The sequence below is a fragment of the Triturus cristatus genome, chromosome 4_1, assembly GCF_964204655.1.
Source record: "Triturus cristatus chromosome 4_1, aTriCri1.1, whole genome shotgun sequence".
Lineage (NCBI taxonomy): Eukaryota > Metazoa > Chordata > Amphibia > Caudata > Salamandridae > Triturus > Triturus cristatus.
The window spans coordinates 1,225,527,368-1,225,552,890 of record NC_140585.1 but is presented as its reverse complement, the minus strand read 5'-3'; the positions used below and the strand labels follow the sequence as shown (position 1 = coordinate 1,225,552,890).

Genomic DNA, 25,523 nt, shown 5'->3' with positions numbered 1-25,523 from the left:
CAGTGGGAGAGTTATCAATCTGAATGATAATTTGGTTATCATCGGTGTAGTTGTAAATCTGGCACTCCATCTGATTCAGTGCGTCTATCAAGGGTTGAAGGTAGGCATTGAACAGGAGGGGTGATAGTGCCGAACCCTGTGGGACCCCGAAGAAGAGTGTGCCTGGGCTGAATACAGCGTCAGTCAGCTGTACTCTCTGGGAGCGCCATTCAGAAAGGACGTGAGCCATGCTTGCGCCTTGCCCTGAATCCCTAGATCAGAAATCCGCGACAGGAGTAGGACATGATTGACCGTATCAAATGCAGCGGATAGATCTAGCAGGATCTGGGCGCATGTTTTTTTTGTATCTGCCTTTAGTCGTAATCCATCCAATACCAAGAGCATGACCAGATCCGTGCTGTGGTGGGCCCGAAATCCTGCCTGGTTAGGTTGTAAGAGATGATTGACTTCCAGGTGATGTGATAGTGAAAGTAAAACATGCTGTTCCAGAATCTTTGAAAGGAATGGGAGTTGGGAGATTGGCCGAAAAATGGTACTTTGTGTCGGCCCCGATTATTTTAGGAGCGGAATGAAACGTGCCTTATTGAAGTCCCTAGGGACTTGTCCTGTTTCTAGGGATACGTTGAGAAGTGAGAGGATCTCGGCTTTGATCCCAGGGAATGCCATCCTAAAGATCCTTGGGGGACAAGGGTCAGCAGGCGAACCTGATTTCACACGCCCTATAAGTATATCCAAAGAGTCAGGCGTAAGTGTAGGAAAGGAGGTGAGGGGTTTGTCAAAGAGGGGGGGCTGGGGTGTTGGTTCTAAAATGCAGGGGAGCATGGGGGTACGCTGGATTTCAGTTAGGAGATCTTTCACTTTAGAAGTGAAGAAGGCTTGAAATGTATTGCTGTCTTCCCTCCAGAAGGAAGGCTTCTGTTCCTTCACTTGTCTAAGTTCTTTCAGAGTCTTAAAAATCTCTTTTTGTGTATTGTTAGCGGACGCGATCTTGACTTCATAAAATTCAGATTTTCTTGTTATTATAGCTTTTTTGTACGTATTTTAATCGGGCATCGGGATCATAGGTTTTCCGCCAGGCTCGCTCACATTGGCGAAGCTCTTGTTTCATACTTCGTAGGGCATCACTAAACCAAGGAGCTCCTTTACCCTTGTTCCTTATTCTTTCCCTTCGAGCAGGTGCGAGTATATTGATGGCATTATTTAGCCTTTGCGTCAGGGCGGTACTTTGTGCATCGGGGTCTCCTAACGTGGGACTGCGGAGACTGGATTTTCTGAGGACCGAGACCAGGTCCTCAGCTCTGATTTTATTCCAACTCCTAAGAACTTTCCATTCTGGGGGTGGAAGGGTTTTATGCTCCAAAAGTGAGAGACGGCCACTAATGATATAGTGATCAGACCAAAAACAGCGCATGATGACCGGGGGGTTGGTATGTGGCTGGGAGGTCCAGACCAGGTCAAGTGTATGGCCTTTCTCATGGGTGGGGCCTAACACAATTTGGTGGAGTTCCAATGCGGTCAGTGCCTCGTCCATTAGTTTTGCTTGGTTCTCTTTGGGCGATTGCTCCCAATGGAAGTTAAAGTCTCCCATTACTACTATACATTGGTATCGTGAGCGCATTTCGTGAGCCAGTTCCGTCAGACATTCGATGAACCTGGGCGACGTTCTCGGGGGGCGGTAGACAATCAGGGCGACAACGCAGACCATCTGAGAACAGAACTTTGCCCCTAGTATGTCCGCCCCTTCAATACTCTCTGCAAAGAGCGTCTCAGCCTTGAGGAGGTGTTTGTAGTGAAAAGCGACCCCACCCCCTCTAATGCTACCGGATCTATTATGATAGAGAGCCGCGTAGTTTGGGGGCAAGGCGGCTACCAAATCAGGAGTTGAGGAATCCTCAAGACAGGTCTCGGTGACACCTAAAATATCTATTGTGTCATCTTGCAAAAAGGAGAAAACCTCTAAGTTGTGTTTTTGCATAGACCGGGTGTTCAAGAACGCAAATCTAAGTTCCGGGGGGTTGGAGGGCCCGAGTGAACTTGAAGAGAGATTTGCGTAGTTGTGGTACACAATATGTTTTTGTGGCCTTAATAGCCCTTCTGATTTAAGTGCGGCTGCTACTATGTTATCAAGCGGCGCTATATCATGTTTTAGGCGATGGAGTTCAGCCAAAGAATAAAGGTGGCCAGGACCAGGGATCTTGGCCCCTGGTCCCGGCCGGGCGCAGACGGGCTTGCCTAAGGCGCACCAGCTGCGCACACGCGCTGCGCACCAGCTTGGTAGAAATGGCCTGAGGCTCCACCCACCCACCACTCAGCCCTGCTGTGCAGCGGCTGGCTAATCTGTGCACTAGACTGGGAACTAACCGGAAGTGCTTGCGCAGGAAGTGGGGGCGCGCTTTGGAGCGAAGATCACCAACAGCAGGTGAGGTTTAGCAGCAGAGGTTAAAAAACAGCTTTAAAATATTCCTTTTAAAACATCTGGCACGGTTCAGGCCCTCGTAGACCAGGCTTGGACACATCCTTGATGTACCATGTCTCTTATGCATGCCGTAGGGAGCAAATGAAAGGGGGGTTGCGGGGGATGCAAAGCTTTTGCACGTTCATGTCTAGTTTTCCAATATTTGATGGGCCCTTGGCAGGGATTTGCTAGAATATTGATAATATTACTAACTACTTTTTGCATTAGTTTGGTGTAGTCCACTCGTAATAATTTGCACAGAATGAAACTAGCAGAGCAGAATGTAATGTCACAGGACAGGGCGCCCTATTTTACAATCCCCCTACTTTTCTTCAGGGCGCCCAGTGCGACAAATGTGGCAGACCCCTATTTCTGTTCTCTAGATCTTCCCCAAGTGTTGAGAGTTTACTCAGTGCTGCCATTTCTTTTTCTTGCAGCCTCGATCGCATGTGGCCCTTGAAGGTGGCCCACTCTCCTTCACAGCCAGCTCCTCATCTGCACAGGGCAGACCATGTATAATGCCATGAACCCGCCGGTGAACAGCTACACAGAACATTGCTATCGTCGGGCGCTCCACGGACAGGCTTCCTCCAATCCCAGGACTGAAGGTGAGTTCCTATAAACTAACCCATAACAACAGCTTAAATTGGCTTTAAAACGAAGTAGGGATTCACAAGGAGCTTTTCCAAGCGAGGTCTTGTGCAAAATGACCAGCAGATGCACACCGTCACCATTTCAGACTGCTAGTATACCGCCATCACCAGGCCCAAAGACTGTAGTGTACGTCAACACTTGACGTAATAACACAAAAAAGGTCAAGTCCTCTAAATCACTTTCATCTGTACGCAGAGCTAAGTTTTTCATCTTCTTGTCTCAGCCTCATTTTCTCCAAAATCATGCACTTGTTTTTACATTTTTAATCCAGCTTATTTGAGACTTCAACAGAGCTGTAATTTTATGAACACTTCCACAGAATGCGAAGGCAACTGGTATGTGACAGCCAGTCACCATTTGATGTATTTTGAATTTTTTGTGACATTGAGAAGAGCTCAGTAGTCCAGCACTGCTGTAAAGTGGTGGCATCATAAATCATATATTTCAAGACACATCATGACCCTACAAATGGTGCATGCAATGGCCACTGATGCCATTAGTGACAAATGTGATGCTGCAGTCAGGTGCTGGGGAACACACAGATATTCATAAACTCCCTACACAGGGTATGATGACAAGGTGGTAGAAGTAAGAGATAGCCCCATGCAGGGCATTCTGGTCTTAGGGGCCGGGGTGTAAATCGCCCTCGTTGCACAGTATAGTGCTGTTATGGGACTGGAGGTGGGGCTAGCTTAATGCACAGTATGCTAGCTTTATGGACCGGGCCATACCTCGCCCCTCACCACTCAGTGGTACAGTCACAAAACTCAGCATTGCTTTTTCGGGAGGTTTCAAATGGGGCTTGATGCAGGGCACCATCCTGTTGGTTTCAAGAGGAGGGTGGGATTAGCCTCATGATACAGTGAGATGTTCTCAGGAAGCCGGAGGTGAGAGTTTCTCCATGAAGCAGTATAATGTTCTCATAAAGGAGGAGGTGGAGATGGGCCCAAGGCACACTATGGTGCTCTCAGGAAACATGGGCATGCGGTTTCAGGAGGCTGTGAGATTTGCCACATGGCATAGTATTCTGATTTCAGGAGAAGTACACCGGGGTTTACATACTCTGGTTTTAGGAGGCCAGGTGGGTTTGCCCCATTGGCAAAGTCAATACCTCTATTCTGCAGATCCTGATGAGGATGGGGTTAATCTGTTGTCATGGAATATTGCTGGTCTGAAAAGGAACCTTGAATCTCAGTTGTCTCTGACAGGGGATAATAATGTTATGATTATTGCACTGCAAGAGACCTGGGATTCGGAGGAAATGGTGCTGAGCGATTATTGAGTTTTTAGAGTTAAAGCAGACAAGGGGCATTTCGGTCGTCCTGCAGGAGGCCTACCTGTCATGATATCTGTAAAATATGAAATTGTTGGAAGCATTTTATTCAAGGAATGTACTCATTTTTGACAATGTAAGTTTTGGGCTTGTCATTGAAAAAAAAAGGAAAAAATGGGGAAAAATGGCATTCCAGATCTAATACTGATTAATGCATACTTCACCCAGATAAAATGCAGGAAAAACAGCTAAAAAATCTGGCAGTTCTAATGGATAAAGTTACACTGTCCTTCCCTAATGCTCCAATCTTATTGATGAGCAATATTACTGCAAAGATTCCCCCCAACCCATCGAATGATGAGTTCCAACTTGAGAAAAAAATGCTTTGGGGATTCTGTGTCAGGTCTTGCCAGGTCAGCGGGTGATGTGATAGGTAGATAATTAGTTACACCGTTAGCCACCCTTAACATGACAATTATTAATGGCAGATGTGTAGGCTACCAGTCGGCCCAGCTCACTTTCGACAACGGAAGAGTGGCTACACTAACCAATTATGTAATACTCTCTTCCAAAAATGTTGGTTTAGTTAAGGATCTATTAATAGGCGATCTTGCAAGTAGTGACCACAAACCACTTGTGATCTCGCTGTACAGTGGTGCCTATTTAGGAGACCTCTGGCAGAATGGTCAGCCAATTTACTATAGGAATGAACGTAGGGAAGTGTGGTCAGCAAAATTAAAATTTCAAACTGCAATTAGTATGATGGAGCATTTGAAATCTAAGACCGATCAACCATCTCAGTATATAATACAGGATTTTGGGAACTTAATTGCCTCCATAAGAAACATTGCGTTGGTGGGCCTTAATAGGGGCCGGGTTAGGAAGGGAACTTATAATTCCGAGAAGGCGAGGGCCAAGTCCACATTAAATAAGAACATAAGGGAGACTTATAAAACAGACAGGTTAGATAGGAAGTGCCTAATTAAAGTGCATAGGATAACTTATAGGAGAGAAGTAATACAAATAATATGGAGAACAAAAAATGATTGTATGGACAAAGGCAATCGTCTCACTCTGTACGGGTAGACAAAAGGAATTCTGGAACATAGTTATTATCGCTCTATGGTTGACTAAAAAACATCATAGCATATAGCAGTGCCAGTCCCTGAAGAAGTATGGGTCAGGTATATATCCGAGTTGTATAAATTAAAAGAAGAAAATGGAGGAGTAATGGGGGCAAGTATGTCGGGCCGCCAGAGAAGGGGATGGCGGAGAGCTCTCTGATCCCCTCAGTAAGTTGTATTAAGGCTATAATGAAAGGTTTGAAAGCTCTAGGGCCCAAGGTCTTGATGGCCTTTATTCTGATATAATGAAACGTAATCCTAGTTTTTGGGCTCAAGTTCTGGCACCGGTGTTTGGAGCCATAATTAGTGGATATAACCTACCAGAAACCTGGAACGGAAGCATTAGGGTTCCTCTGTAAAAAAAAGGTGAATGGGACCTGCCTTTGAGTTACTGTAGGATTACTCTGCTGGACATTCCCAGTAAAATGTATGTGAAACATCTGTTGGTTTTATTGGAAGACTGGGTAAGCAGTGCCAGCGTTTTACCAAAGGTCTAAAGCGTATTCAAAAACAGAAGTCTGCCTACATTGAAATCTTTTTGCCGAAGAATACGCCTTAAATATAAAACAGCCTCTTTATGTGTCATATGTCGATTTGTCAACGGTGTTTGACTCTATCAATAGGGCATTACTCTTGGAAAAATGTGTAAATGGGGATGCCTGTCTGGTTTATTAAAGCTGATAACTCAATTGCATAAGGGCTCATGGACAAGGATAGAACTAGGGGTCACTGGAGCTCTGTCTAGACAAATAATTCCTTCCAATGGCCTTAAGCGGGGGTGTATTTTGTCTCCGCTCCTGTTCTCATTTTATATTGCAGATGCTACGGTAGTATTAAACCAGGTTTAGTATTTCCAGCCAAAACTAGGAGCTGAGGCCATTTCAGTAATGTTTTATGATAACAATACTGCGCAATTGGATCTAACGCCATTGGATGCTTTTTCTGGGTACTCCAAGGCCAATGCACCGAAAATGAATACGGTTAAAACTAAGCTCATGGTCTTTTCAAAAGGAAGTTTGCAGTCCATCAGCAATAAGTGGTTGTTAAACTAAGTGGAAGTGGTAAAAGAATGTAGATATTAAGGTCTCATCTTCAGATATAACCTAAACTTTAAATCTCACATAGACCTTCAGGAAGTAAGCTCCAGAGAGATTGCAGGGGCCCTACATAGGTTGGATCTAGCTCTGGGGCATAAGTCCGTTGAAGTTCTGAGAGAGACTTACAATGCAAAACCCGTAAAGATTACTGTTGTATGGCTGTGAGGCTTTGTCAGTAAAGAACAAAAAGCGGCTGTAAATTATTGAAACTTATATCTGGAAAACGATGGCTCGGCTTGCCTAGAGGCTTGGTGAATTGTGCCCTGAGGCTGGAACTAGTCCAAACTAATATATTATTTAAATACAAGCAGAATATTCTCAATTATTGGGCCAGTCTTACAAAGGCAGATGAGGGATCCCTGAGGCAAACAATAACATTCTATTTTCTGGAGAAGAGCTCAGCCAAAGGGTGTTAATTTACAAGACCTTAAGGGCTCCTTGTCTATCCCACTAGGGTTTGACCAGCAAAACCTGTCTGCATCACAGAAGAAACAAATGTTAAGATGCTTGATAGATGAGTGTTCAAGAAAGGGAGATTTAGAATGTGGGCAATAGAGACACCCTGCAACATCAAAGGGAGTCACACTGTGGTGGTCATATCCAGGCTTATTTGTGTGATATTAAAAGAGGCTACATTAGGAAATGGGCCTTGAAGGTTAGGTTGGGGCGATGCCGGCCTTTATAAAGTAGAAGTTAAGTAAAGGGGTTGGAGTGGAAAGTGTAATCTGTCCCCTCTGTCATAATGCTCCATTGTCTTTTTTGCATATAATTCTATTTTTCAGGTGCTGCGACATAGTAAGAAGCAGTGTGCTACTTCCTGGTTTTAGAATTGTACAGGTCCATCACATTAACAACTTAATGGCAGTAATATTTAAATGGAATAACTTGAGATTGCGAATTGCCGTTGGGAAATTTTGGCCTGTAGTTGCTGAATGGCTTGCTGAGCTGACTAGCTCATAGCAACTTTTGTACTCTTATGGAATAGGTAGATTCGATCCAAATATCTATGAATTACGAGCTCTGTCAAATTGAGTTTACTTATGAGTATTATTGAACACCACAAGACATCATAAGATATGAAGTAGGAACTGGACGAACTCCCATGGTTTTCCTTTCTACAGCTTTAGCTGGATCTTGCTTCTTTAACTTGAGAATTGGAGATCAGCATTTTTTTGTGCTATAATTGTATTTTTGCACAACAATAATTGTAGGTTGCGCCAACAATAATGATATTGTTATACTATCGAGAATTTCATGTTTGTGGGTAATAGAATACTTTTCACTTATTATATGCGCTGTGTCTCTTACAGTACTTACCGCCTATATTAGAAGTTAGGTTGTGCTATAATTGTATTTTGCACCTAAATAATTGTAGTTTGCACAAACAACATGGATATTGTCATATTATATTAAATAAAGGCCTGCGGTATTTTAGAATAATTTGTGCTTAAGATTGGCGTATTTTGAATTGTAACTATTGTATTTTGCACAAATAATAAGGAGATTGTTTTGTTTTATTTTAGGTAAATTCCTGATTGCAGATTTTAGAATATTTCGTATGTATGACTGGTGTATTATAGATGTTTATATTTATTGATGCAATGAAATTCATTTATGATGAATGGACGTTTTAAGAAGTATGTTGTTTTTTCAGTTTTAATTGTATTGTTTGTATGGCCTTATTGGCAAGATATCAAACTATTAAATAAACAAACAAACATTGACAAAGTATTCTAGTTTCCGGCATGTGGGGTGTGGCGTACTGTGATGTTTTTGATGAACTAGAGATCGCTTGGCTGATCCTGATGCCATCAGGAGTCATGGGTGGTGCCGCGTGGTAGTGTGGCGCTCCAGGGTATTAGTGGAGTTTTTAGCGACCTGGAATAATATGGTCTTCTTAGGGTGTTGCAGATAGGGAGTTCCCCCATGGCCCTATGGGAATACATGTGATTTCTGTGGTCGGAGATGTGGGAGGGCACACTGAGAACCATGCTAACACAATAGTGCACTAACTGCTGACTTCTGTCTCTATTTCAGCAATAAATGAGATGCCTTACTGCCACCAAGCAAACCTCATGACCAGCTACAATGGCTGCGGCATGGCTCAGCCCAACGAGCACATCATCACCCCAGATGGTGAGTAAATTTGGGGCACAATGTATAAATCAGGAGTGAAAGCAATGAGCGAATCAAGGCACAAATGTACACATGATCAGTACAGACATTGATTGAATTCAGGGACCCGCTGTGCACATGATGACTACATACCGCAGGTAAATTCAGGGCTCACTCTGCCCTCTCATGGAACACGGAGAGTGAATTCAGGGATAACCCTGCTCGTCTCATGGAACACTGTAAGTAATTCAGGGCTCGTCTCATGGAACACAGTAAGTGAATTTAGGGCTCACTCTGCCCTCTCTCCTGGAACACGGTGAGTGAATTCAGGGCTCAATCTGCCCCTCTTATGGGACACGGTGAGTGAATTCATATATGTAATATATGTACAGATGCTAGATAACCCTAGAGTTCAATAGTCTAATATACTATATTTATCACAAATATTGAGTCTGGGGACGACCCTTGATTAACTAGAGATGAAGCCTCAAGTGGGTCACAGTGCTCCTGTTGGGAAAAATATGAATTGTTCCCTGACAGCTCCGCCCTCAACAATGATAATAATTAGTATATTGTGCCCACTGAATCTGCTTGCATGGTTGATGCCAGGCGCTCCTTCATTTAAAGTAGTTATAAATATAGGCGTTTCATCTTAAGCAAAACACGAGGGGTTCAATCTATGCAGTGAGAATAAATGACAAGAAATTGGACCCGCGAGTGTGGCCATGGTTGGTTTCTTCTGTGAAGTGATTCTAGAATGGAATCTGGGAGACATGACTCAGTGTTTCTTCAAATCAGCCATATCAGGTACTGCTCTCCTATGACGATAAAACCTTTCCACTGTGGTTATAAGTGTGTGATTCTGTGTTTAAAGGTACACGTGTTTCAATATTGGGACTTTGAGCACTACACTATAGCCACGATTAAGGTGCAGGTGGAGCAGCGCATCCACCAAATGCCAAGACGTTCTCTGTGGTTACTGTTTATATTCAAAATCATGAACAAAAATCAAAATAAATAATTACATATGATGGAATAATTCGTGCAGGGCTTTATCTCAGATTCAGAGGCCGGCGGGCACTCTGGCATGCCGTGTGGACCGCAGCCTAGGGGCTGCTTTCAGAGCAGGATGGGGTGTCAGGACCCATCCATGGAAGCCCCTGTTGCCCCAGTCTAACCGCGGCCTCACTGAGGGGCTGATTTGAAAATGTTTGCCAAGGCTGGTTTTGATTTCTTGTCTGACCCTGCTCAGATCTGTCCACTCTGCCCAGCCTTTCTCCTCCTCTTTCTCACATACTTAACATTTTCCCCGCTTGTCTGTTTTTTCCCTTCACAGGGTCTCGGTATTCCACCCCTCGTAATACCATGAAGTTGAACAAGAAACGGGCTCTCTCCATATCCCCCCTCTTGGATGCAAGCGTTGACCTGCAGACGGTGATCCGAACTTCCCCCAACTCTCTGGTGGCTTTCATCAACTCCCGCTGTAGCTCAGCCAACGGCTCCTATGGCCATCTATCCATTGGAACAATCAGGTAAAGAATCATGATGTCACATTCTCCCCAGCATTGTGGGATGGTGATCCAAAAATGTCTGCCATTCTGGGCAACCGTAAATGAAATGGACCTGGTCATTGAAGGGATTCAAAGGCAATGAAAAGAAGAAAAAAACTTTGAACATGAGCAAATGTATTGTACAAGCAATGTCCACTTTAACACTTGTACATTCAAACATCTAACCACTCATATGGATTTATAAACTGGTACTAATAAACTTGTTTTACAGAAGATTTCTGATACATTTGATATAAGTACAGTTTTTATCTTAAGTATTAGGTCAATACTATTTGGTAATTACTTTTTTCAACTTTTACTTCCAAAACATTTATATATGTATTTTCATATCTCATACATATTTTATCAGTGTTTATAAACACGTTTTTGATGGTTGAATAATGCAACCACATATGCCTAAAGAACACGGTCTGAACCACAACTGCGTCTTTACCACGCATGCCTTTATCACGCATGCAAGCCTTTACAAAGAAATTTGTTGTAAAGACATGGTTGGTAAAGGGATATGCATGGTAAAGTGAGCACCCCAGCCCCCCGGCCTGTACCGTAGCACCCGATACCCCAGCCCTGCAATCCATCCAGCCCTTAAAACTACCCCAACTCCTTACCCTGAGTCCTAACACTTGTCCCCTGCCCAAAAAACAGCTCTGACCCCAGTCGTCCCCCCACCATGGGTCCTCAAACTGCCCCCAGCATTGAAACCTGCCTCTTCCCCTCCCCTGCCCTGAGGCCTAAAACCATGCCAAAAAATGACCTAGACTCCAGGTCCCCCCACCCTGAGCCCTAAAACTGACATCCTCCACTGAAAACTACCCTAACCCCCCTCGCCATGAGCCCCAAAACCGACCCCCACCCCTAATAACTACCCCGACTTCAAACACGGCCCAGCCCCACTTACCAGTCCGTGTCACGGAGCTTACTCTCCTGATCCTTCCTGTTCCTCTCCCTGCTCCTCCGCCCATCTAGATTGCTGACTGCCTTTACCTTGCATCCTCATCAGACAGCTATGGTACCCCTAATTGTGCCATGTGAAACATATAAGGTGCTGGTAACTGTATCACATTGAATAGCTATTTTCACAGTATTCCTTTTCCATCACATAGTATAGTCCTGCTAGACATGCTTCAATTGAACAAGTTACTTACCTTCTGTAGCACATTATCTGGTAGAGACAAGATCTAGCCGCATATTCCTTACCTTTGAATTTCCCTGGTGTCAGACTGGATCTGGAAGATTTTTGCGTGAGCAGTACCCCTGCGCGCGGGTAGGTGGCGTTGATCGGCTCCGCTTGGCATTGTCGGCGTCGTCCGCACTGTAAGTGACATCCACGTCACCTATATAGACACCATCTCAGCGCGCTGACGTCAGTTCCTTTTCACAACTTTCCACGCCGGGAGCGCAGAGCCACGAGGTGCACTGACACTGGTCTGTACAAACTAGGGCCCTGAAAGGGACCAGCCCTGACTCTAGAAACTTGTCTGCAGAGCAGGGAGGATGGGTGGGCTGGTAAGGAATCTGCAGCTAGATCTTGTCTCTACCAGATAATGCGTTACCGAAGGTAAGTAACTTTTTCATCTGATAGAGACATATAGCCTGAGATTCCTCACCTCTGAATAGATTCCCAAGCAATGCCATCCCCGGTGGTTGACTGGACAAATTCTAAACCAAAAACTCCTACAGGACTCAATGGGCGAAGTGTCCATCCCTTTGAACCTGACTATCCAGGCAGTAATGTCTGGTGAATGTATGCAGGGATGCCCAAGTTGCTGCCTGGCAGATTTTCAGGGCTGGGACTCCACATGCTAACGCAGTGGTAGCAGCTTTAGCGCTGGTAGAACAAGCCCAGATGCCCTCAGGGGGCTGCTTATTGGCCAGTGCGTATCAGATTTTTATACAGAGAATGACCTAGAGTGAAATGGTTATTATCTGTACCGCGCAACCTTTCTTCGCTCCAATATACACCTTGAAGAGTTGATCATCAACCTGGAACTCTCGTGTGCAGTCAAGGTGGAATAACAACGCCCTTCTGGGTCCAGACGTTGGAGATGCTCCTCTTCTTTTGAGGGATGTGGAAAAGCGTAAAAAGTGGGCAAGGTGACAGATTGACCCATATGGAATGGTGTTACCACTGTCAGTAGGAAAGAGACCCTAGTGCGAAGCACCAACTTGTCTGGAAATATAGACAGGAATGGAGGCTTGGATGATAAAGCCTGCAGCTCACTCACCCTCCAGGCAGATGTTATTTCCACAAGAAAGGCTGTCTTGTTGATGATAAGCCGGAGGGGACAATTATGAAGCGGCTCGAAAGGAGCACACATCAGAAACGTGATAAGCAATTAAAAGGATCCCACTGAGGCATAATGAAAGGGAAGATAGGAACATATGTACTAGACCTTTGAGAAGCCTAGGTACAATTTGGGGCTTAAATAAAGACAGTTGGTCAGGCAGCTGCAAAAAACAGACAGAGCACAATGGTAACCCTTTAGAACACCCAGATCAGGGACCTGCTGGGCAAGGGTAAGGATAAAAAGAAGGACATCAGAAAGAGAAGCATAAAGGAGGGTCAATAGACTTTTTCGTACAATATATTACAAATTTCTTCCAACGGCAGGCATACACCGTCTTGGTGAGGGACGCCAGGCTGCCAAAATAACATTGAAGACTTCGGGAGGACGGTCAAAAGCTGTTACCTGCCACCACTCAATCTTCACGTAAGAAAGCATAGAGTTGACAGGTTCGGGTGGAGGAACCTCCCCTGCTGCTACAACAGAGGATCCTCCTGAAGAGGCAGCCTGATCGGAAGATCGATGCTTAAGCTGAGAAGCTCGGGATACCAGACTCTCTGTGCCCAGTCCTGAGCCACAAGGATGACTTGGGCCCAGTTGTTACTGATCTTCTTGAGGGCTCTGGGCAGAAGTGGTATGGGCGGAAAGGCGTATAGGAAGCCTGAATTACATTCGAGATGAAAAGCGTTTCTGAGCGTGAGCTGCCTTGGAATCTCCAGGGCACAACACTGCTGACATTGCACGTTCTCGGCGAAGGCAAACAGATCTAACTAAGGCTCTCCCCACTGCTGAAAGAGACCTTGCGCCACCTCCGGATGGAGACGCCATTCATGATCCGCTAGGCCTCATTGGCTGAGTTCATCCGTTCTGGCATTCAGGGAATCTACCAAGTGTTGAACCACAAGGGATATGCCCTGCTGTTCCAGCTATTCCCAGAGAGGCAGGGCCTCTAGGCAAAGGGCTGCGCGGTTTGCTGCAGTACTACATGGTGGCGGTGTTGTCTGTGAACTGTTGTACCAGTCTTCCCGCGATGGAGGGTAGGAAGACTTTCAAAGACAGCTGGATCGCTCGGAGCTCCAGCATGTTTATGTGGAGTCCAGATTCCACAGGAGACCAGAGTCCTCTGATCTCTACCAGCCCCAAATGGCCATCCCATCCCAGGACTGACACTTCTGTCCTACCGTGAGATCTAGCTGGAGAAGGGAGAGAGTCCTGCCTTTGACCCAATCGAGGTTCGTTAGCCACCATGAAAGATCTTTTACAGTTCCCTGCGAGATCTGGATCAGGTCGGAGAGATTCCCCTAGTGCTGGGCCCACTGGAACTTCAGGTCCCACTGCAGAGCCCACATACGCCACTTGGCATGTGTCACTAGTAAGATGCAGGAGGCCATGAGGCCTAGCAGCCTCAGAGTGATTCTCACCAAAATCCAGGATAGAGGCTGAAACATCGGTATCATAGCCTGATTTTCCTGGACTCGCTGCTCAGAAGGATAAGCCTGAAAGTGCACTGTGTCCAGACCAGCTCCGATAAAAGGAAGCATCTGAGAGGGAGACAGGTGTGACCATGGCACGTTGATAGTGAACCCCAGCGAATGCAGAAAGTTCGCCGTAGTCTGGAGGTGGGAGACAACAGCATAGGGTGATCCTGCCTTCAGCAGCCAGTCGCACCACTGATCTGCCCAGGTGAGCTGTGACCACCACCATCACCTTGGTGAACACCCAAGGAGCGCTGGTAAGGCCAAAGGGGAGCACGTTGAGTTGAAAATGCTCGTGGCCTACAGTAAGCCTCAGGTAATGCCGATGGACAGGCAGGATGGGAATATGAAAGTAAGCGTTCTACAAGTCCAATGCTACCATCCAGTCTCCTGGGTCCAGTGCAGACAATGCTAGAGCCAAAGTGAGCATCTTGACCATCTCCATTTTGAGGCAGAGGTTGAGGGTTCTCAGATCTAAGATAGGGCGAAACCCTTTGTTCTTTTTTGGCTGTGTCCAGACCAGCTCCTATAAAAGGAAGCATCTGAGAGGGAGACAGGTGTGACCTCGGCACGTTGATAGTGAACCCCAGCGAATGCAGAAAGTTTGCCGTAGTCTGGAGGTGGGAGACAACAGCATAGGGTGATCCTGCCTTCAGCAGCCAGTCGCACCACTGATCTGCCCAGGTGAGCTGTGGCCACCACCATCACCTTGGTGAACACCCAAGGAGCGCTGGTAAGGCCAAAGGGGAGCACGTTGAGTTGAAAGTGCTCGTGGCCTACAGTAAGCCTCAGGTAATGCCGATGGGCAGGCAGGATGGGAATATGAAAGTAAGCGTTCTACAAGTCCAATGCTACCATCCAGTCTCCTGGGTCCAGTGCAGACAATGCTAGAGCCAAAGTGAGCATCTTGACCGTCTCCTTTTTGAGGAAGAGGTTGAGGGTTCTCAGATCTAAGATAGGGCGAAGCCCTTTGTTCTTTTTTGGGATCAGAAAGTAGCAGGAATAGCAACCACTGCCTACTTTTGACAGCGGAACCGTCTCTATGGCTCCCTTGGATAGGAGAGCTGTGACTTCCTCGCCTAGCAAGGACAAATGATCCTCCACCAGCCAATTGTGAGTGGGAGGAAAGGAGGGGGAGATTCAAAGGGAAAGGAGTAGCTTTTTCAAATAATTTGTAACACCCACTTGTCTGATGTTATGGACTGTCAGTGGTGGAGATGATGACGGATTCTGACACCAATTGGCTGCCCCTGATCTTGCAAGGCAGGATTAAGAGGGCTTAGAGGCTGCAACTGCAGGAGGATTGGTGGTTGTGGCAGACCTCTGGCTACCTGACCCAGGGATTGCGCCAAGGGACGTAGTGGGTAGGATTCCCAAGCTCTCAGGCGTGGGGTGATGAGTAAGAAAACTCCGGTCCCCAGGTGTGGGGCAGTGGCCGAGGGAAATTGTCTTGTTTATTGGAGTCCCTGTACTGGGCCTGGACCAGGTTCCCAGTAGGACATCATCAGTGCTTCATTAAAAGGGAGCAATGGTTTTGCAGTGTGAATCTGTCTGGATTCACTATGCTGTGCATTATTCCGCGATCTGGTGGTTGGGTCCGGATTTGTAGTCTTTCTTTTGTTTTTTTTTCTTTTCGTAGCCCAGGTGGGCGTCGACGTCCCACCATTTGGTGTACCTCTTGTGACGTCGGTGTGCTTCCTGCGGAAGTCCCACCTTTGGGGCGCCATCTTCAGATTCTTTTTTCCGCTGTTGGGTCTGGATCGTCAACGAGAAGCTCCAGAGTTTGAACGAAGAAAGAAGAAGAGCACGAGTTTCATTGAAGGAAAATAAAGCAAAGACTACAGAGAGGAAGAACATAGAGCCGGGACGACGAAGAAGGAAGAGAACCTCGAAATCTTCAACGTCCAACGGAGAATGCGCACTCAGGAACTCTGAGCGCAGGAATGGACAAAACACCTTTTAAATTCTGCCGTAACTGCCACCACAAATACGCGCAGAAGGACCAACATCCGGTCTGCAACCTTTGCCTGCCTATCGACCACGAGAGCAAGGACTGCAACGCCTGCTCCGCCTTCATGCCGAAGACCCTCCGGGTGAGAGAGAGGCAGAGGAGAGCCAACTTCAACATGGAAGGCAAGGGTAAGGCCCCGTCTCTGTACGACCTGGGCCTCTCCACCGACGATGAAGACAACATCGCCGAGGGACCTGATGACTTCACGGTCGCAGAGACCGATAAGAAAACGTCTGACAAGGTAGGAGAGACGTCGAGCACAAAACCCCCGAAAGGGCCCCGAAAACCAGACACTGACTCAAAAAAAACAGAGTCCAAGTCCTCGAAAGGAACACCGGCGACGAACATTTTCGACGACCGTGAGTGGATCCAAGGACGATAGGCCCAGCGGATCCTTCGAGAAGGACTCCCAGATGCTGAAGACCGCCGAAAAACAAGGTTCGTCGAACAGGCCCACGAGGTGGGGCGTTCGGCTTCGAAAGTCAAGGCGGCGTCGACGCAAGCTCTGTCAAAAAGACCAGTGCTCGACGCCGAACATGCCTCCGAAATGGAGAAGAAAAAGAGAAGGCTCGAGGCGGAGATGGAGAGCATCCTTCAGAGGAAGAAGGAGTTCGATGAAAAGATGAAGAGATTCACAATCCCAGCGAAACCGGCGACGGTTCTCGTCGAAGTCGAGGAGCAGGAAGAGTTCGACGATGAAGAGCAGTCGAAAGCTCCTGAAGAAGGGGAAGAAGATCTCTATTATGAGGGAGAAGAAGAGGAGGAGAAGCAGTCGATCTACGGCTCGGCACCGTCGACGACGCAAGAGCTGGAATGGCAGGACCTCTACGCCGAAAACCCAGAAGAGCCCGTAGAGACATATCCTTCGAGGCCTTCGCCGCCAGATGATATTGGGGCGTACAACATGGTCGTCAAAAGCGCGGCTGCAGCTTTTGGCGTGAAACTAGAGGAGGAGAAACCGAAAGCAGATTTTCTACTCGAAACACTGCTACCCATCCAAACTAGGAGCCAGTTCCTCCCCATGCTCCAAAGTGTGATAAACCAAGGGAAAGAGGCGTTCAAGGACCCAGCAACATGCCAATCCATCACGCCCAGAACAGAAAAGAAATACAAACACTCCTCGCAGGACCCTCCATATATCAAGGGATCTGTCACTGCTGACTCCATTATTGCATCCACGGCCAGAAAAAGGGCCAATGTCCCGGCGACCTCGGGGCCACCCCCTGACAAGGAGAGCAGAAGGATGGACCTCACGGAAGGAAAATAGAGAGGAACGCCGCAATGCACTGGCACATGGCAAACTCAAATGCGCTACTGAACAGGCACCAGTACCAACATTGGGACGAGATGGGAGACCTAATCAAACATCTTCCCGAACAATACCAACAAAGGGCTTCCCATCTAGTGGAAGAGGGGAAGAATATAGCTAACTCATGCTTTAAGATGGCATTGGACGGGGCAGAGACATCAAGCAGACTGATGGCGATAGGAATCACTGAAAGGAGGCAGGCCTGGCTCAGAATTTCAGGATACAAACAAGAGGTCCAGAATAATATACTGAATACCCCTTTCAACGGAGAAACACTGTTCGGGGCACCGGTGGATGAGAAGCTCACCCAACTCAAAAAAGAGAATGAAACGGCAAGGTCCATGGGGGCCCTGCAATTCAGGGGGATGCGAAGAGGTACCCCGACTCGGAGACCTTATGGAAGGGGAGGTAACCAGCCGGGAATGTCACACCACGGCCAACAGGGGCAGCAGAAACAAAACTGGCAGTACCAGCCTAGAGGCCAGTCCTTTCGCGGTAGGGGGAACGGACGAGGACAAAGAAGAAGAGGGGGAGACTAACCCACCTCAAAGTGACTTTGCACGAAGAAGATGGCTCACCCACAATATACCTCTGAGGGTGGAGCACAAAAAGAACAAAATGGAGGGGGTACACAAACCAAACGCCTACGAGCATGCAACACCAGTAGGCAGAAGACTGAGGCTTTTCCTCCGGGAATGGCAAAAAATAACTACAGACAAATGGATACTCAACATCATTCAGTACGGATACTGCATAGAGTTGGAAAGGAGCCCTCCAAACAGAAAACCAAAAAGAAGGGAACACTCAAGACAGGAGCTAGCACAACTCGCAGAGGAGGCACTACAGCTGCTACAAAAGGAGGCCGTAGAACCAGTACCTTTCAAGGAGAGGAACAAAGGAGTGTACTCAAACTACTTCCTGGTACCAAAGGTGGACGAGACACTAAGACCCATCCTGGATCTACGGTTCCTAAACAAGTACGTAAGGACGCAAAAATTCAAAATGACATCCCTATAAGAACTACTCCCACAGATGGGAGATGGGGACTTCATGTCCACAGTGGATCTCAAAGACGCCTACCTGCACATCCCAATGAACAGGCAGCACAAAAAACTGTTAAGGTTCACAATCAACAAAGATCACTACCAATTCACAACCCTAGCATTCGGGCTGAAGTCCGCACCAAGGGTTTTCACAAAATGCCTTGCAGCGGTAGCAGCGTACCTGCGGAGGGAAGGGATTCATGTGTATCCTTACCTCGACGACTGGCTAATAAAAGCAAGTTCACGCAACAAATGCGAGGAACACGCACAGCGGGTCACAAGGACACTAACGAACCTGGGGTTCTCAATACACTGGGGGAAATCATCAATGAAACCAGAGCAGGTGAAGATATTCCTGGGGGCACAGATCAACACCATAGACAGAACGGTGATGCCCAGCGACAAGAGAACAATAGCCCTGCTGAAGGAGACGCGCCTCTACCAGAAGGGGCAAGCTCTGACAGTGAGAACAGCGAGCAAGATCATGGGGATGATGGCGTCATGCATCCACCTAGTCCCCAATGTACGGCTTCACATGAGACCATTCCAGGAATGGCTGCAACAGCAATGGTCACAGGCAAGCGGAAGTTGGGAGGATCTAGTGGTTGTTACGCACGCAGTGCAAGAGGAGATAGCATGGTGGAACAGGGAGAACATAATTATAGGAAAGCCCTTGACACCACCAAGCCCAACTGTGACCATCCCCACAGACGCATCCTACATAGGATGGGGAGCGCACATGAACAAGCTCAGAGTGAGGGGTCTGTGGACTCCAGCAGATGCCCTGAAGGCCTTCCAGAGGCAGCTATACAACCAAAAAGGGTTGATACAGACGGACAATACTACAACAATGTTCTACATCAACAAGCAGGGAGGAACACAATCGTTCCCCCTTTCCACTCTGGCACAAGAGATTTGGAGATGGGCCATCCCACTCAAAATAGACCTGCTGGCCATACACCTACCAGGGAAAGACAATGTGGAAGCTGATTGGCTCAGCAGGCAGACCTCGGCATCCCACGAGTGGGAGCTCAATGGACAGGAAACGCAAAGGCTATTCAAAAGGTGGGGTACACCGACAATAGACCTGTTGCAACACACCTGAATGCAAAATGCCGAAACTTCGCATCCAGACAACCAGAAAAACAATCCCAGGGGAATGCCCTATGGATAAGTTGGTCAAGGACATTTGCATACGCTTTTCCACCAATACCACTGATACACAGGGTACTCAACAAGTGCAAGACCAGCAACATGACAATGATCCTGGTGGCACCACAGTGGGCAAGACAGACATGGTACTCACAAATAGTGGAAATGGCACAGGGACCTCCACACAAATTCGCAAAAAGAAAGGACTTGCTCTCCATGCAGAACGGAGAGGTTCTACACCCAGAGCCAGAGAGCCTCTGACTGGCAGCTTGGCTCCTGAAGACATAGAGTTCGCACACCTTAAGCTACCTCAAAGCACTATGCGAGTGCTGCGGGAGGCAAGGAGACCAACAACACGAAAATGTTATGGGGAAAAGTGGAAAAGGTTCACAATGTGGTGCAGCAAAAATAAACTGCAAAATAAATTGACAACGGAATCAACGGTGCTTAGATACCTCACACACCTGCTAAAGGCTAATCTATGCTCATCCTCGCTGAGGGTCCACCTAGCGGCGATCGTAGCTTACACACGAGGTGAGACAGGAGGGAGTTTCTTTACGTCACGAGTAGTAAAGAGATTCCTGGAAGGGGCAAAAAAAATAGCGCCACCAAAGAGGATGCCGCCTCCGGCATGGAACCTCAACATAGTCCTTGCGGAACTTATGAAGGCGCCCTTTGAGCCCATTCACAAGGCCTCCCTTCAAATGCTAACAATGAAGACAGCATTTCTGGTGGCAATAACCTCACTGCGTAGAGTAAGCGAGCTGCAATCGCTAACGCTGCAAGAGCCCTACATCCAGATACACAAGGACAGAGTCGTAATGAGAACGGACCCACACTTCATGCCAAAGGTGGTGTCAGCATTCCATATAAATCAGACAATTCAAATACCAAGTTTCTTTCAGAACCCAGCAACAAGCGCAGAAAGGGCACTGCACACTCTAGACGCTAGAAGGGCGGTGATGCACTACATCGAGAGAACCAATGGACACAGGAAAACCAAGCAGTTTTTTGTATCCTTCGCAACGAGCTTCCTGGGTAGACCAGTGACAAAAGGCACCATCGCACGATGGATTGCACTCACAATACAGATTCTGCCACAAACAGGCAGGGCAAGAACTATCCGAGGGGCCACGGGCCCACTCCACAAGGAAGAAGGGAGCAACAATTGCCTTTCTGGCAAATACACCCATTCAAGACATATGCCTGGCGGCAACATGGGCTTCGGTGCACATGTTCACCAAGCACTACTGCTTGGATATACAGATGAACAAGGAAGCACAAGTAGGACAGATGGTGCTCCAACATATATTCAACGCTCATCTTCCACCCAGCCGCCACAGAGGTAAGAAACCGCTACAAAATCTATGCACGGCATAGTGAATCCAGAAAGATTCACGCTGCAAAACGAATAGTTTCTTACCTGTCGGTGTAGTTTTGCAGCTTGAAGATCTTTCTGGATTCACTAGCGAACCCACCCACCTCCGCCAGGAAGATGAGGCAGGAGAAAAAGGTGGAAGGACAAAGACTAAAATAACAAGATAATACTGAAAGGATATATAAAAGGGAAATTACTAAAACGCCTAGGGTAAAAAAAAAGAATTTAAAAAAAAGAGAGAGGAAGGGAAAAAAAGAACCCGAAGATGGCGCCCCAAAGGTGGGACTTCCGCAGGAAGCACGCCGACGTCACGAGAGGTACACCAAATGGTGGGACGTCGACGCCCACCTGGTCTACGAAAAAAGAAAAAAAAAAGACTACGAATCCGGACCCAACCACCAGATCGTGGAATAATGCACAGCATAGTGAATCCAGAAAGATCTTCAAGCTGCAAAACTACACCGACAGGTAAAAAACTATTCGTTCTGAAAGAAGTTCCTGGCTGCAGCACTTCTGTTAAGATGTTAGTCTTGACTGCCACCAAGGGCAATTATGGATTCAGGACCTCAGCTGCCCCACTTGACCACCAAGGAATAAGACACTCCCTCCTGCACAGCCAAGGTAGGGGGAGAAAGCATACCAGTGTCTGAGATTGTGACCAGATCACTGGCATTCTTGAGTTCCTCACACCAGTCCATACCACCTTCTAACTGGTATTCTAAAGGGTCCTCCCAGTCTTTCTCCCATGCCTAGCCCCTCAGAAAATAGTTCAGGTACCGACGTAGGTCCTGTTGGCGCAAGAAACATCGTTGGTCGACGCGGCTCTGTTTCGTCCGGTATCCGAATGGGGCCACCTAATGGCATGCAGGGGTACTGCTTGCACAAAAATCTTCCGGATCCAGTGTGACGGCTGGGAAATTCAAAGGTAAGGAACCTGCAGCTAGATATCTCTATCAGATAGGTATTTTATCAGTAATAAGGCCACAATTAGATAATCATTCTACAACAACCAACCTTGAGTGCTGTAAGACGGCTAGGCCTTATTTGCTGAGTTTGTTCCAGAAGGCTATAGACACCGAGGGCCCTATTATGTAAAGGGCGCACTTTCCCAGTTTGTGCCCGGCGCACCTTAAAGCAGGTGCACCACAAGCAAACAGCGAAATTGTGCCCTATTACATGGAATGTGCTGCCCCAGGGCAGCCATGAACTCACGCTCCTCTGGGGGCAGCGCATTCCTGTGAAAAACTGAGCAGCTGCTTTGAAGCTGATCTGTGTTTTCACAGTGCTGGCGGCAACCCGTCTTCACTTTTAAAGATTAGAGATCCCCTTGCAGGCGGGTGCAGTCAGTGACTGCACCCACCTGCAAGGGGATGTTGGGGGGTCCATCGAACCTCCTTTCCCCCGCCAGAGGGTCGCCATCAGGGGGTGCACTGACAGTGTGCTACCTTCTAGATGGTGCACTGTCAGTGCGCCTCTTAAGTGCTTCTTGTCCTCTGTGGCCGCATCTGTAATACGGTGTGGGCGCAGAGGCAAAGGGATTCCCTCATTTGCATGGGGCACGCCCCCACGCAAATAAGGTTACGACCCCTGAAGATAGTGCTGCGCTTTATGTGCGCCAGTGCTATCGGTATTACAGAAAGGGATGCACAACCATCTGCGGCCCCTTCTGTAATACCAAAGTGCCCCGGGGGCGTGCAATGCAGGCGAAAACGCCTGTTGTGCCCTCCGGGCACTTATGTAATACGGTCCTGACTGTGACGGTGAGGTATTATTCAGGAATCCCCAGCCCCCATCCTGACTCCCCACACTGTAAAGTCTTTTTAAATGGTAGAAACTTATCCCACACTAATGTGCACTATTTTTGCTCAGCTTTTCATTTGCATAAAACACAAGTTGTTCATGTTTACTTTCAGTCCATCGCTTGGGTACCAAAGCTACCTTGGGCATCCGAAGGCTCAGGGGTCATCATTTACCAACAACCCAGCCATGCCATTCATAGGCCACTTCGAGCACTACCACAACAGGGCCGGTGGGATGGTCCAGCATCCGCCAGTCCGCGGCTCCACCAAGCACTGCCAGGTGAGTGACATAATCTAACTTGCACTTGCGCTCAATGCATGCAGTATGATAGTGCTAACTCGGATAGTGTAAGGGTGAATGGGTCCAAGATGTCGGGTAATGAAACTAAATTTAGATAAGACACAGAAAATCAACTTCCTACAATGTTGCTAAGGCACCAGATTTTTGGAACTTAGGAATTATATTGTCTCATGTCCGTCACGCATATTCCTTCTCTGACATAAAGTGAAATTGTATTTGAACACAAATGTGACATTATTTTATGTTGTGAAGAATCATCCGGTTTCTTCTCAAAAACATGTTCAACCTCGCCAGATTTTGTGATCTTCCTTCTCTTGCTAATAATTTGTTCTAAACGAAATCCATGTTGATTTTTGAGGATGGTACTGGCAACATAGATAGCATCTGTTTTTTCAGTGACACTATGCGGGAGATTGAAGCGCTTGTTTAAAAAAAACAGAACAATATTTGCAGTGATATGGCCTCTTGACACTGCCCAGAAGCTAACAACATAGCATTGGGGCTTGTGAACTGAGTGTATTTGTGTAGGTGACCACCAGTGATTCCCAACTAAGAGCGTTGGCACGAGGAGTCACGCCTGTGTTTAAAAATATCCCTCACTCACCAACCCAGTTGGTGACATGCTTCATCATTGGGATCCCACCGAGGGGCCGAATGCCTCTTGGATGTGCTGCGACGCCTGATTACAGCGGAGCAGGTTTTTTGTGAAGTGCAATCAGTGAAGGTGGAAGGTTAAAATTGTCTTTACTTATCCCAACTAAATTTTATTGGAGGAGAAGTAAGGCAAGGTTAAAAAATAGTGAAAGTGGATGTAAAAACTGGTTGTGAAAGTGCAATTACCAGTCTACATGTTTCAGCCTCCGTAAGCAATTTGTGAGGCTTTCGTCAGGACCAGAGAGTCACGGGGGTATGCACACGCTAAGGCGCACCCTCAACTGTGACACTCAAACACTGCAAAACGTACCGTGACTGTGGGCCTTCAGCAAACTTAGAGAAGCCAGACAATTATGAGGTGTAGAGGAATCTTACACCATGGATCCTAGCGGGGGCGGTGGCTTGTAGTCACACATATGCCAAAGCCAGATGCCCGTATGGCACCTGGTGATACCCATCTTTCAGGACCCCTTGGGGGACATGAAGCATGTCACAAACTAGGTTGGTGAGCAGCGGCTGCTCCTCCATAGGGGCGTTTGGGCGTCGCCCCACTGCTTTCTCTACCACTACCATTTCTTGTTTCTGCTTCTCACACTGTGAGAAAGCAGAAGTGCCTGGTTGGGGGTGGGCGGGTGGGCTGTCCTGCTCGAGGGTAGGGAGGAAGTGGCTTGCCCACTGTTGTGGGTACTGACTGTTTGGTCGGCCCTGGAGCCAACCAAACAGTCAGTACCCACAACAGTGGGTAAGCCACTCCCCCCCTGTCCTCGAGAAGGACCGCCCACTCTCCCTTTTTCTCTATGGAGAGAAAATGGCCCGGCTGGGGCGCTCTTCTGCTGCGCCTCACCAATCACAAAGCTGCCATTGCAGCGTTGTGATTGGCTTGTGTAGGGGAGGGAAGCTGCAGCAGGAACACGTGGGAGTGGTACCTCGCTGCACCATTACCGTGACCCGATCGGCCAGCCAGGAGCAGAGGCGGCTCGGTAACCGGCAGTAAGGTGTTTCATTTTTAATTTTTTATACCCCCTTCACCTCCCCTCCCTCCCGCAGGCATGCCGACCGCGGCTGCTCTAAGCCCTTCTCTTCCTACTAAAGTTGCATGTGACCCTCCATCCATGCTGTCATCTAACCCCACACAGACTGGGGACGCAGTCTCTCCTTCCGATGATCCACGGGACACTTACACTTTCTCCCTTCAGCACTTAGGACCGCACTTCCGAGGCATTAGGTTGCCGAGCTGCCGGCCAGTGCCAGGGTGTGATGGGGTGTTATGGGGCTTTGAAGAGCCGGAGAGCAGTGGGCTGCCAGCAGCTGTCTCTTGGCTCAGTGAGAGTGAAACGGCGGGGGCTAGTGCGCCAGTGATAAAATTTGCCAGTCAATAAGGTTGCCAGGGATTTCGTTAGCATGGATCGGCGTGGGACACTATTTGCTTCTCCCGCCTCTCTCTGGCTTTCCCTGTCCCTCCCTCTCATCTCTCCTGTCCTACCTCACCTGCCCGTCTCATGCTCTCGCTCCAATCCTTCCCCACCTGGCTGTCCTCCCCTACGCCCTCTCTTCGGCCCCTCTAACGTCCCTGTAGTGTTTTATCAGCTTCTTCGAGCCACGTTCTATTGCTACGTTCTCGTGCCAAGCTTCTCTCACCCAGGTGATACCGCCCTTCTTCTCCATAGCAACCCCACCACACACCAGACCCTGTGTTTTGTTGTGTGAAGATTGCCCCTGCAGCAGGGGCATCTGTGACAATTAATGCCCCCTCGCAGAATTTACAGAAGCCAAACGCAGGGCAATATCCGGAGTTGAGGCTAAAAGTACTTCAGTTCATGCGTCGCA

General features: G+C 47.7%; 1 protein-coding gene across 1 annotated transcript in view; it reads left to right on the top strand.

The window, feature by feature from the left end:
- The window catches only part of GLI1 (GLI family zinc finger 1), a 335,487-nt gene that overhangs the window by 282,460 nt on the left and 27,504 nt on the right, over window positions 1–25,523 (top strand). Inside the window, exons 2-5 of the mRNA XM_085654620.1 lie at window positions 2,893–3,063; window positions 8,641–8,739; window positions 10,055–10,250; window positions 22,856–23,021. Coding sequence (XP_085510746.1) covers window positions 2,967–3,063; window positions 8,641–8,739; window positions 10,055–10,250; window positions 22,856–23,021 — 558 coding nt within the window. The 5' untranslated portion in view covers window positions 2,893–2,966. The remainder of the gene's footprint in view (window positions 1–2,892; window positions 3,064–8,640; window positions 8,740–10,054; window positions 10,251–22,855; window positions 23,022–25,523) is intronic.